This window comes from Phocoena sinus, chromosome 18 (assembly GCF_008692025.1).
Source record: "Phocoena sinus isolate mPhoSin1 chromosome 18, mPhoSin1.pri, whole genome shotgun sequence".
NCBI classification, from domain to species: domain Eukaryota; kingdom Metazoa; phylum Chordata; class Mammalia; order Artiodactyla; family Phocoenidae; genus Phocoena; species Phocoena sinus.
In genome coordinates, this window is record NC_045780.1 from 6,783,141 (window position 1) to 6,795,428 (window position 12,288).

The 12,288-nt window shown below is 41.9% G+C and overlaps 1 protein-coding gene across 1 annotated transcript in view; it reads right to left on the reverse strand.

Moving 5' to 3' along the window:
- Window positions 1-7,165, reverse strand: part of UBL3 (ubiquitin like 3) — a 70,940-nt gene extending 63,775 nt beyond the window's left edge. Inside the window, exon 1 of the mRNA XM_032610990.1 lies at window positions 6,080-7,165. Within this exon, the coding sequence (XP_032466881.1) occupies window positions 6,080-6,106 (27 nt within the window). The 5' untranslated portion in view covers window positions 6,107-7,165. The remainder of the gene's footprint in view (window positions 1-6,079) is intronic.
- Window positions 7,166-12,288: the final 5,123 nt, after the last annotated feature.

A 12,288-nucleotide genomic window follows, 5' to 3' on the forward strand; every position in this document is an offset into this window, starting at 1 on the left:
CTTCTTTTCCGATTTGTATTCCTTTTATTTCTTTTTCTTCTCTGATTGCTGTGGCTAAAACTTCCAAAACTGTGTTGAATAACAGTGGTGAGAGTGGACAACCTTGTCTTATTCCCGATCTTAGAGGAAATGGTTTCAGTTTTTCACCACTGAGAACGATGTTGGCTGTGGGTTTGTCATATGTGGCCTTTATTATGTTGAGGTAAGTTCCCTCTATGCCTACTTTCTGGAGAGTTTTTATCATACATGGGTGTTGAATTTTGTCAAGAGCTTTTTCTGCATCTATTGAGATGATCATATGGTTTTTCTCCTTCAATTTGTTAATATGGTTTATCACATTGATTTTCGTATACTGAAGAATTCTTGCATTCCAGGGATAAACCCCACTTGATCATGGTGTATGATCCTTTTAATGTGCTGTTGGATTCTGTTTGCTAGTATTTTGTTGAGGATTTTTTTGCATCTATGTTCATTAGGGATATTGGCCTGTAGTTTTCTTTCTTTGTGACATCTTTGTCTGGTTTTGGTATCGCTGATGGTGGCCTCGTAGAATGAGTTTGAGAGTGTGCCTCCCTCTGCTATAGTTTGGAAGAGTTTGAGAAGGATAGGTGTCAGCTCTTCTCTAAATGTTTGATAGAATTCGCCTGTGAAGCCATCTGGTCCCAGGCTTTTGTTTGCTGGGAGATTTTTAATCACAGTCTCAATTTCAGTGCTGGTGACTGGTCTGTTTATATTTTCTATTTCTTCCTGGTTCAGTCTCAGAAGGTTGTACTTTTCTAAGAATTTGTCCATTTCTTCCAGGTTGTCTATTCTATTGGCATACAGTTGCTTGTAGTAATCGCCCATGATCCTTTGTAGTTTGCAGTGTCAGCTGTTACTTCTCCTTTTTCATTTCTAATTCTGTTGAGTCTTCTCCCTTTTCTTCTTGATGAGTCTGGCTAATGGTTTATCAATTTTGTTTATCTTCTCAAAGAACCAGCTTTTAGTTTTATTGATCTTTGCTACCGTTTCCTTCATTTCTTTTTCATTTATTTCTGATCTGATCTTTATGATTTCTTTCCTTCTGCTAACTTTGGGGGGTTTTTGTTCTTCTTTCTCGAATTGCTTTAGGTGTAAGGTTAGGTTGTTTATTTGAGATGTTTCTTGTTTCTTGAGGTAGGACTGTATTGCTATAAACTTCCCTCTTAGAACTGCTTTTGCTGCATCCTATAGGTTTTTCGGTTGTCACGTTTTCATTGTCATTTGTTTCTAGGTATTTTTTGATTTCCTCTTTGAGTTCTTCAGTGATCTCTTGATTATTTAGTAGTGTATTGTTTAGCCTCCATGTGTTTGTATTTTTTACAGATCTTTTCCTGTAAGTGATATCTAGTCTCATAGCATTGTGGTCGGAAAAGATACTTGATACGATTTCAGTTTTCTTAAATTTACCAAGGCTTGATTTGTGGCCCAAGATATGATCCTGGAGAATGTTCCATAAGCACTTGAGAAGAAAGTGTATTCTGTTGTCTTTGGATGGAATGTCCTATAAATATCAATTAAGTCCATCTTGTTTAATGTATCACTTAAAGCTTGTGTTTCCTTATTTATTTTCATCTTGGATGATCTGTCCATTGGTGAAAGTGGGGTGTTGAAGTCCCCTACTATGACTGTGTTACTGTCGATTTCCCCTTTTATGGCTGTTAGCATTTGCCTTATGTATTGAGGTGCTCCTATGTTGGGGGCATAAATATTTAGAATTGTCATATCTTCTTCTTGGATTGATCCCTTGATCATTATGTAGTGTCCTTCTTTGTCTCTTGTAATAGGTTTTATTCTGAAGTCTATTTTGTCTGATATGAGAACTGCTAGTCCAGCTTTCTTTTGATTTTCATTTGCATGGAATATCTTTTTCCATCCCCTCACTTTCAGTCTGTAGGTGTCCCTAGGTCTGAAGTGGGTCTCTTATGGACAGCATATATACGGGTCTTGCTTCTGTATCCATTCGGCCAGTCTATGTCTTTTGGATTAAAATTTAAATTTAATCCATTTAAATTTAAGGTAGTTATCAATAGGTATGTTCCTATTACCATTTTCTTAACTGTTTTTGGGTTCGTTATTGTAGGTCTTTCCCTTCTCTTGTGTTTCCTGCCTAGAGAAGTTCCTTTAGCATTTGTTGTAAAGCTGGTTTGGTGGTGCTGAATTCTCCTAGTTTTTGCTAGTCTGTAAAGGTTTTAATTTCTCCATCGAATCTGAATGAGATCCTTGCTGGGTAATCTTGGTTGTAGGTTTTTCTCTTTCATCACTTTAAATAGGTCCCGCCACTCCCTTCTGGCTCGCACAGTTTCTGCTGAAAGATCAGCTGTTAACCTTATGGGGATTCCCTTGTACGTTATTTGTTGTTTTTGCCTTGCTTGGGCATTAGATCTTAACACACCCTTTCTTCAAAGTTAAAATTTTTCTATTCTCTAGACCTTTATCGAGCATGACATTTTCCCCTGGCATACTCTATATCTGTCATTTTAACTTGGAAAAGTGATAAAACTTCAGTTTGAAAAGAAATTCATTTTAATAATTTCCTGTCCACTAGAGGGCTCCAACATTTCTTCCACAAATGTTACAGATATGACATTACAATAAAAGTATTCATTAAGCACTGAAAAAACTCAAATTATCATTAGCTCACTTAACCCCAGACTAAAAATGGTTACATCTGCTACAATTTTGCATTAATAGTTTTAAAAGATACACGGTTTTCCTGTATTTTATCATCTAAAACATTTTGAATAACCAAAATTGCTTTGCCATTATTCTCACACTAATTGTCAATGTCTCTCTTAGGTAGGGTTTTCAATTTTACAGATATCATAAAGTATACTTTCAGTCCAAAGCTCTAAATAGTAGTTCAAATGTCTTATATAATAGTTTTATAAATACAATAATTTATTTCTTGATAACTTTCCAAATCCAGAAAATTACCAGCTTATCCACCCAGCCTTAGGCTTTATTACTAACAGAAAGAGTAAACATTTTCTTTCAGAAAAACCTAAGTCATTAACATAATTCATGCTACAATTATAAACAGTGAATATTGCCCATCATAAACTATGATTTGCGCTGAGGCGAAAAAAATGAATCATTTAAACACAATGTATTATAATGATATTCTGTTCAGATATTTTCAGATTTTTCTCACAAATAAGTTATTACACTGGAATGTTAGTAAATCTCCTAATTCAAACTCAATCACTCTTAGCAAAGGAAAAGCCAACATTTTAAGTAAACACATTTATATAATTTATAGGACATCTTTACAGAATGTTCATTGGAAAAGTATCAACTGCAAATTATTTTTTGTAAAGAATATAGCAAATCCATTCACTGGGGGTACCACTCCCACCCATCTTCAAAAGACTGACTTGCTAAATTTGGATTGTAAGAAAAAGAGACTACTTATGGTAAACAAAAAAATTTACTGAATGTTTAAAAATAAATTTTAAATGTTAGTTATATTTACAAAATAAAAAAGTGATGCTAAAAAATCGATTTTAGAGTCAAAATAATTGCCGTAAGAAGACTTTACCAAAAACATCAAATGATTTAGCAATTATTATAGCTCATTTATGAACTATCTCCAATGAAAACATGACAGGGGTTATAACTTCACTGCCCCACCTCGTCTCCTAAACAGGATTTTCCTATACAACTGACAGGCACCGTTAACACGTGAAACAGCGTAACATTTGTTTCTAAATAGCACATACGAACTGTCGCCACTGAGAAACTTGACATTTTTACTGCATCTAGCAAAAATGTATGTATTCGTACTTGCAAGAGTGTGTATCCTGATCACTTTAGAGTTGTACTTCAAGGGAAATGTCAGAGTGTGGAAAGAGGTGGGAGTGGACCGGCTGACGCTCTCCAAGAGTGGTAAAAGTCTTCTCACTTTAAGTCACAGATGTAAATGCAGATTGTCAATTACTGATAATAAAAAGTTGAACAACTATGAAGCATTTAATCGACAACTTTCAACCAGTATTTATCATGTCATATTTCAAAAAGTTGAGGATTCTAGGTACATATCAAATAAAGGCACTTCTTAAGCAAAAATGCAACGTAAGTACTAGCAAATGAAGGTTTAAAAGGTTTTAACGCTGGAAAAAGCCCTCAAGACCTCCAACAAGTTGGACAGCTAGAAAATGACACATAAAAAATATTCAGAACCATCTAATCTGAGCTGTACCTTAGATACACTCTGAAATAGCATCACCAGGGCATTATATGTTTATTACATAATACTGCTTTGCCCTTGCATATCACCTTTAATCAAGGGATCTCAAAGCACCAAAGAATCATCATGGCCTTAAAATACAGTCTGAAACAGAAATAGTTGTATTTTATAACTGCAGCTATTAATAAAACCTTGCACTACTTCCCGGTCCCCTGATACGAACACTAGCTTCCACACCTTCTCTCTGACTTGGAAACAGTATTCCCCAAATCATCTCAATTTGTGACTGATGCTACCCGCATTCCAGCTTTTCTTCATCACTGGGCCTAAATAAAGTTGTGGCGCTGTTTTAATGACACAAATCTATTTCACGACAACTTCTGTGACAGATAAATAGTACGAAGGGTGATCATATCTCACAGTGCGCATGATGATAGAAGATGGAGGCTTTAGAGAGAGAGCCAATCTTTGCTGGAGGTGATGAGCCCACAGAGCAATTATCCAACAGAGGAAAGAGCATTTTCCAGCTCCGTCCAGAGACCTCTCCAGGCAACTTCGCGAGTAGGGTGGAGGAAATCAAGTCCAGCTATCCTTAAGCAGGCCGGAGACTATTCTCCGGTGTGCACACCAGGAGGGAAGGGAAAACTAAAAGGACAATGCTCGAGTTTTAAGAATCAGGAAGGAGAGTGTAAGGTTGCTATGTGGCCACCCTAGAGACAGAACACTGTGGTTCCTTTGCATTTAAATAGTGCACTAAAAGGGAAATCAAACGCTAGCAAAATGTCTTTAAACCAAGGTCAAATTATGCCAGTTAGAGCCATTTAATTTTTATTTTACAGCCTGTAAATGAGGTTCACTCTTATTGAAACATCTGTCATTTTAAAATTTAATCACCAGGAAAGTTCAATTTTGTTTTTTCGCTGAAATATACAAACACTCAAATGTTAACTTCATGTAAGTGAGCATAACTATGTTAACTTCACTTCTGTCATAAACAAGATTATTCACCTTCCTGTTAATTGCATTACGTTTGTCCCGAGGACAGCAAAGTGTAATTTCACACTCATACAAACCCACCTCCCAGCACTGTAAACCTACACAGTTCCTGTTAGTCAACAGTCTCAGATCCTTAACCTTTATGCAGAGTACTTTTTGTTTCAGGTTCTTAACATTCCAGTATGAAGGCTCAATCAATAATACGTTTTATGAGCTTTTAAAAGTCCAGTGATGTAACACTACTAAATATTTGGTACTAAAAGTCCTGGAATATTCATTCAAAGTACCAAAATACAGCCAGCCTAGATTTGTGAAAATTCCAAAACGTCTTAATATTTCTGTTGCCATACTTGCTCACCCATACGTTTCAAAAAGCTCACAGCAAATTCTGGTCAAGTTTCTCTCCAAGAGATAACACGTCCCTGTTTTTGGAAATATCAAGCTTGTACCTACTGCGTTAATGATCAGTGCCACCGAGCACGATCCCCGTTTTCCTGTCCACCTCTGTATCTAGCAGGGACACCCGTCCTGAGCTCTGCCCACTGCCACTGACGTTTTCAGAAGCTTTAAAGACACAAGTGTTCAGAGGCTTCTAGCAAAGAAGAAGAGATTTTCTCCACTTCAGGCTACCTTGCTACATGTTCCCAACTTCTCCATTGTCTTTAATCATTTAGAAAACACAAATGAGAAAAATCCGCATTAAAAGCAGTACTTTCTCAAGAGGGACACCAGACCCTCCAACTTCTCCAGATCTCCCAGCACAGTGGCTTTTCAACAGTCCCCCGCAAACCTTCACCCCACGCCTGTATCCTGATTTAATAAGGCTGGAAACCACAATTAAATCAAAGGGTGTCGTAACTCTTATCCTTCACTTACCATATCCGCCGGGACATTACTGGACATCTTGCCGTTTGATATCTATACCCAGATGTTTACGCCGAAAAAAAAAAATCAAAAAGAGACAACAACAAACAAAAAAGAAATCTTCGAGCTACAGAAATCAACCTTCACGATCTTGACTGGTTAGAGATGTGCTTCCCCCTAAAATAAGTTCTTTCGGAGCCAAAGTGCCGGCCGGGCCGAGGTTCCGAGCGAAGAGGAGGAACAATCGCCGGGAGCGGTTTGGCCAGACCAGGAGGGAACTCCTGGGGTAGCAGCCCCGTCGTCGTCGTCAGCAGCAGCAGCCCCAGGACCGGCCGCGCCAGGTGGACCGAGCCGAGTGACACACGGACATGGAGCGGGGTGGGAGGGGGTTAAATCGTCTTCCTCCTTTCCCAGCCCGGCAGTGATTCACACTTGCTCCCAAGTCGAGTCTTCATTAAGCAGAAGGAGAATGCCCCGGCGCCGCGGTACACAGATAACTATGGGGCTACACATGGACGCGTTCCCCGGCGGACGGCGCGGGGAAACGGCTCAACTCGCGCGGCCGGCGTTGCCAGCCGGGCCGCGGAAACCCGCGCTCAAGGGCATTTAACTCGTTGGCAGCCGAAGCGCAAGCCCGGGCCGGAGAGCCGGGGCGGCGAGCGTGGAAAGCGGGGCGCTCGGCCCGGCAGGAGACCCCACGGCCCGTCGGGGCTCAGGCCGCGGGCGCCTCCGGGCAGCCGCGGGGCTCAGGACACATAGTCTCCGGCTTCTCGGCGCTCCTCTCTCGCCTCCGCCTCCCCCGGCTCCGCCTTCCCCTCCCCTCCCTCGCGAGCTCCCCGCGACGCCGACTTCGGCTGGGCCCCGGAAGAGCCCGGGTCCTTCCTCTCCTCAGCCCGGGAACCGCTTCCTCTCAGAGCTGTCTCTCCTCCTCCTCCTCCTCCACTTTTCAGTACCCTACGCCGCAGCCGCCTCCTGTCATCGCTCCTCAAGCCAACATGGCGGCGGCGGCGGCGGCGGCAGCAGTTGCCGGAGCGCGAGTCGGGGACATGGGAAGAGCACAGCCCCCCCCTCGCAGCCGCCGCCCCCGCCTTCCTTCTCCCCCTCCCGCTCCGCGAACACCAAAGGCGTCACTACGGAGACCACCCTCGAGCATCACGGGAAGTGTAGTCTACGCCGGGGGGGGCGGTGCGGAGGGAGCGGGCCGCCTAACGCGTCCTCGCCCGACTCCGAAGCCACGCCCCTCCTAGCAACAGTTGCTAGGAGAGGAAAGCTCGCTTTAGCCAAGCTGCAGCAGGGAAGTTAGGAGATACCTGCTACCAGAAGTGCTGTGATCGTGGGAATTATTGGGCGAAAATTATTCTGCACAGGGAAATTCCCTCGTGCACAATATACACGCAGAGTTGAAACATGGTTTACCTCCAAGCAGAACCATTCATTTTTAAGGATAGCACGCTCTCCACATCCTGCAATCTCAAAGCATTTTGTATAGTGATTTCGTCTAGGTCTCTCCTCAACAATACATTTGGAAGATCAGAAGCATTGATTTCCAATAAGGTCATAGAAGTTCAACAAGAGTAAGGATATAGTTAAGCAGGGAGAATGTTGGAACATATGTTTCTTGAAGACCCAGGCCCATAAAGCTACTAGTTAATTGAAATTACCAAAAACTGCATTAGATGCAATAGTGTATGAACCAAAAACTGTATTAGATACGATAGTGTATGATGCTAAATCTCTATCAGGAAATAGCTACTACAAACTACATGAGGATTTGCCAGTTTACCAGGCTAGCCCTGAAATTCTATTTAACTCAAGATGTAATTGAAAATTTATACACCTGCAGTGATTAGCAAACAGCAGAAAATAATACCATTAGTGAGAGACTTAGATGAAGAATACATCTACCCCAGATTTTGGAACAAAATGCAGAGACCACAAATGTCTATCTGACTCCCTATACATACCTCTCTTAGGGTATTTTAGGAAGGGTCGTCTCAATGAGACACCTGTATAAAAATGCCAACAAGGTAAGAGTCTGACAGCCACCTCTCCAACCTACAGTTACGTGACCTCATCTGTGAAACAGTCTTGCCTTCCTTCCAGGGGTAAAGTAGGGGCACTTGTGAGGATAAATTCATGCAGGGAAAATAAATCACTTTGTAAATAACAATGCATCATTTGATGTGAAACGTTACTACTTATTCATCCAGCAAACAAACACACTAGGCACTCTGCTAGGCACCAGGAGTTCAAAAATGAATAATCCAGGCAGTGTCCCCCATTGTCTAGGAGCCTGTGTCATTCCCCACAGCAATCTCTCCAGTCAGGTGTGTCTCATCATGATGGAAACTCACAGGACGTTTAGAGTACCTGCCTCTTGATTAGCCCTGCTGGAGAAATACCAAGCCCTCCTGGAGGCCTATATCATCCTGGGGTGAGTTAGAGTGGTAACCAGGGAGGAGGAGGGTAGATTGAATTCCCAGAGAGACCAAAGGACAGAAGAAAAAAGAGGCCTGAATCTTGCCCTGATTAGCCTTCAGGACTTGGTATAGATATTTCTGAGTCCATAGCTACATGATTTTCCTTGGCCTCATTCTCCATGTTTAGCAACCACAGAGGCCTCTCCAGCAGCCCTCCAGGAAATAAGGGCAGCTGAAGATCTTTCAGTGAGTTCAGAAGGAATATTGAAGGCTGTTGCTCACAAAGTTAGTCCTCCACCCTACTCCAAACCCCAACTTTCATCCAACTACTGCCCTGGCCAAGGCTCTGCAAGAAGCAGAAGGTGGCAGGATGTATAGAAGCCTCAACTCACTTCCTCTGCTGTTTCCCAGCAATCAGGCGACGACAGGAGACATAATGACCACCACTGCCAGCCCAAGACCTTGGTATTTCTGATACCTTGTGTTGCTGTTTGACACTGGTTACCCCAGCCACCTCCACAAAAGGCAGCATCTTTCAAAAGTAAAGTCCCTGCACCTGGCTGTATTTCCAGTCTCTCTTCTAAGAGAGGCTGCGACATTATTCTCCATAAGACTCATTATAGCTCTTTCCTAATAGAGTTAAGGCACAAGGGAGCATGACTGGACACAGTTGCAGACTTTTCCACTCTCCTCTCTTTCCTCTGTACTTCCCGACTCAGGTGGATGAGAAGAGAGACTGGAAAAAGAGCCCATCTGTCCCCGGCAGGAAAGGATAACATCTTCTTAATACCTTCAATCTACTGTCAGCATCAATTTGAAGGAAGCAAGTGACACGGCATTTTTGTATTACAGAAAGTAACTCTATGGGAAATCAAAAGACCTGGCCCTGGTGATGAATTTGCTGTGTGACCTTTGACAAGACACTTTGCTTCTCTGAGTCTCAATTTGTTCATCTCAGGAGGTGGGACTAAAATCTCTAAGGCCCCTTCTAAGAGTCTGTGAAGTCAAGTCCTGGAAGAATAACACATGACACCCACGACCTGTTAAAAATATCTCCCCCAAGTGGCTGCTCATGGGTATGAGGGGTTTTTTGTGGGGTGGAGGGTAGAGTATGATGGAAATGTTCTAGAATTACATTACGGTGATGGCTGCATAACTCTGTAAATATGCTAAAAACTATTGAATTGTACATGTGAAATGGGAGAATTTATTTTTTTTTAAATTATAAATACACATAATTTAAAATGTACCATCTTTACCTTTTTGGGGTGCACAATTCAGTGGCATTAAGTACATTTACTCCGTTGTACTACCGTCGCCACCATCCATCTTGCAGAACTCTTTCATCTTGTGAAACTGAAACTCCAAACCTAATACACAACTTCCCATTCCCCCTCCCCCTCCCCCCCAGCCCCCGGCAACCACCATAATACTTTCTGTCTCTATTAATTTGACAACTCTAGGTACCTAATATAATTAGCATCATACAGTACTTGTCCTTTCATAATTGGTTTATTTCACTTAATGTCTTCAAGGCTCATCCATGTTGTAGCATGTGTCAGAATTTCCTCCCTCTTTAAGAGGAAATAAATACTCCACTGTATGTATGTACATATTACATTTTGCCTATCCATTCATCCATCGATGGACACTTGGATTGCTTCTACCTTTTGGCTATTTTGAGGTGGATGATTTTTATGATATGCAAATTATATGTCAGTGAAGCTGTTAAAAATATAATCTCCCCTATCTGCCATGTAAGGGGTCTGAAATGATTTCCATCTTAGAATCATTCCTTAAGGGTCTTCACAAAAAACTCTGGAATTTAAACTAGAGAGAAGCATTATTTTCTATAAGACCAGTAACCTTTAATCAGATATTACTTTGCTTGATTATCTCATTATGCCATCCATTGTCATTTATTAAAGATCTGGGGGTAGGAAAATGCAACAAGAGGCAGAGAAAGGTTTGCAACAATGCCTGGGGGGTGGAGACAAGGGTTGTGGAAATACCATACTCGGTGGGCAAAGTGGAAGTAAGAACTTTGAGAACCTCCTTTGCCCGCTATGTCCGGTTTTACCCAAGACTGGCCTGGTCCTCTTTGGTCCCAGTGTAAGAGACACATCAAGGTTTTGCTTTGCAAAATTATACTACATTTCTTTCTCATGAGAAAATCTATATGAAGTCCCCTAAAACCAATGTGAAGACTCCCATCATAGAAGTGTTCTCAAGAAATGTTCATTTCCTACCACAAAAAAGGTCGAGGTCTTTTCTCTGAAACTAGATGTGATTTGCTAGTTACTGGTTTAGTAATGGACTTTCCCCCTTTAGTCTTTACTCTTGCTGCAGCAGAATAAACGGACTGTGTGTGTCTGTAGATTTGAGAATCGTGCTCTGAAGCGTTTGGGATATGAAGAAAAGAATTATATTGTGTAAGGCAAGGGAACAGGCCAGACACGTTGGCTGACCTATGTTCACTCCTGAGGGGGCACCCCTACACACATGTTGCAAATATGTCCAGCCTTTTAACCCTACACTCCCCTAACCAGACATTCTCAACCCAGTTCCCATAAAAGTCACTAGGAACCACTTAAAAAGACAGATGCCCCAGCCCTTTCCCAGAACAATTAAATCACACTCTCCTGGACCGGACCTGACACCGGTATTTTTCAAACCTCCCCTAGGTGTTTTGATGGTGCAGCCACAACTGAGAAACACTGTGTATGTCAAATTCCTTCAAGTTCAGCTTCCTTCCTTTGCCTCAGTCTTGTCTTAGTAAAAAGAGTGATAACCTGTAGGTACTGTGATTTGTAAAGGTGGCCACAGTCACAGAGATGTAAGGAATAATCATAAGCCCACTGCTCTCCCCTCCCCCGCCCCACTGTGTTCATTTACTCACCCAGACCTTGACCTCTCCTCTGATACAACGCAAGTCTCTTTACCTCAAGACATTTCCCTCTGCTTAGAGTCCGTGGGAACAAGCACTGGGCAGTTTGAAAGCACAGAGGAAATGAGGCAAATTCAGCCTGGAGGTATCTGGAGTTGAACCAGGTGAAGGCCAGGTGAACAGCCGGGGTGTTCAGGAAGAGCACATACACACACACACACACACACACACACACGGGTTGAGACGCAGACTGGAAGCCAAGGAGTCAAGGAGGGGAGGTGGCTGAAGCCCAGATTGCTGCTTGGGAATGGGGGAGGGGTGAGGCAAGAAAAGGGCAGGAGAGAGAACGTGGAGGCCAGTCACCAAGCACCTTGCAACTGAGGCTAAGCAGTTTGGATTTACTCTGATAGCAAATGGAAGCCATTGAAAGGTTGTAGATGGGGGAATGCCATGATGAGATTTGTTTTTATAGGAGGATGAAAAAGGGCCTCTGAACTCCAACAGTACCTTTTATCTGTATGTTTTGGGTTAGTTGTCATGGACCCACGTAATCTAAAAACTCTTAGGCGGTCCTGAAGATGATCAAAGCCCAACTCTTTTTTCTTTTTTTTTTTCAGATCAGAAAGACCAGTTTTATAGGAGACCAGGACTGCCTCCTAACACAGAGCTTGTTACTCTCTTCTGCTAACAAAGTTCCACAAAAACAAGGAGTCATTCTACTACATAATACATAGTCAACCCAGGATGTACTTTTCTCTTTTATTTTTAAAATAAAGAGCAATGCCAATATTATAGAAACTTTGGAAATTAGAAAAACTATTTTTGTTTTTTGTATATTTCCTTCCAGGTTGTTTTATGTACATAATTTCACATATTTGTGGTATGCATAACATTTTCTTTTCAATATTAAATGA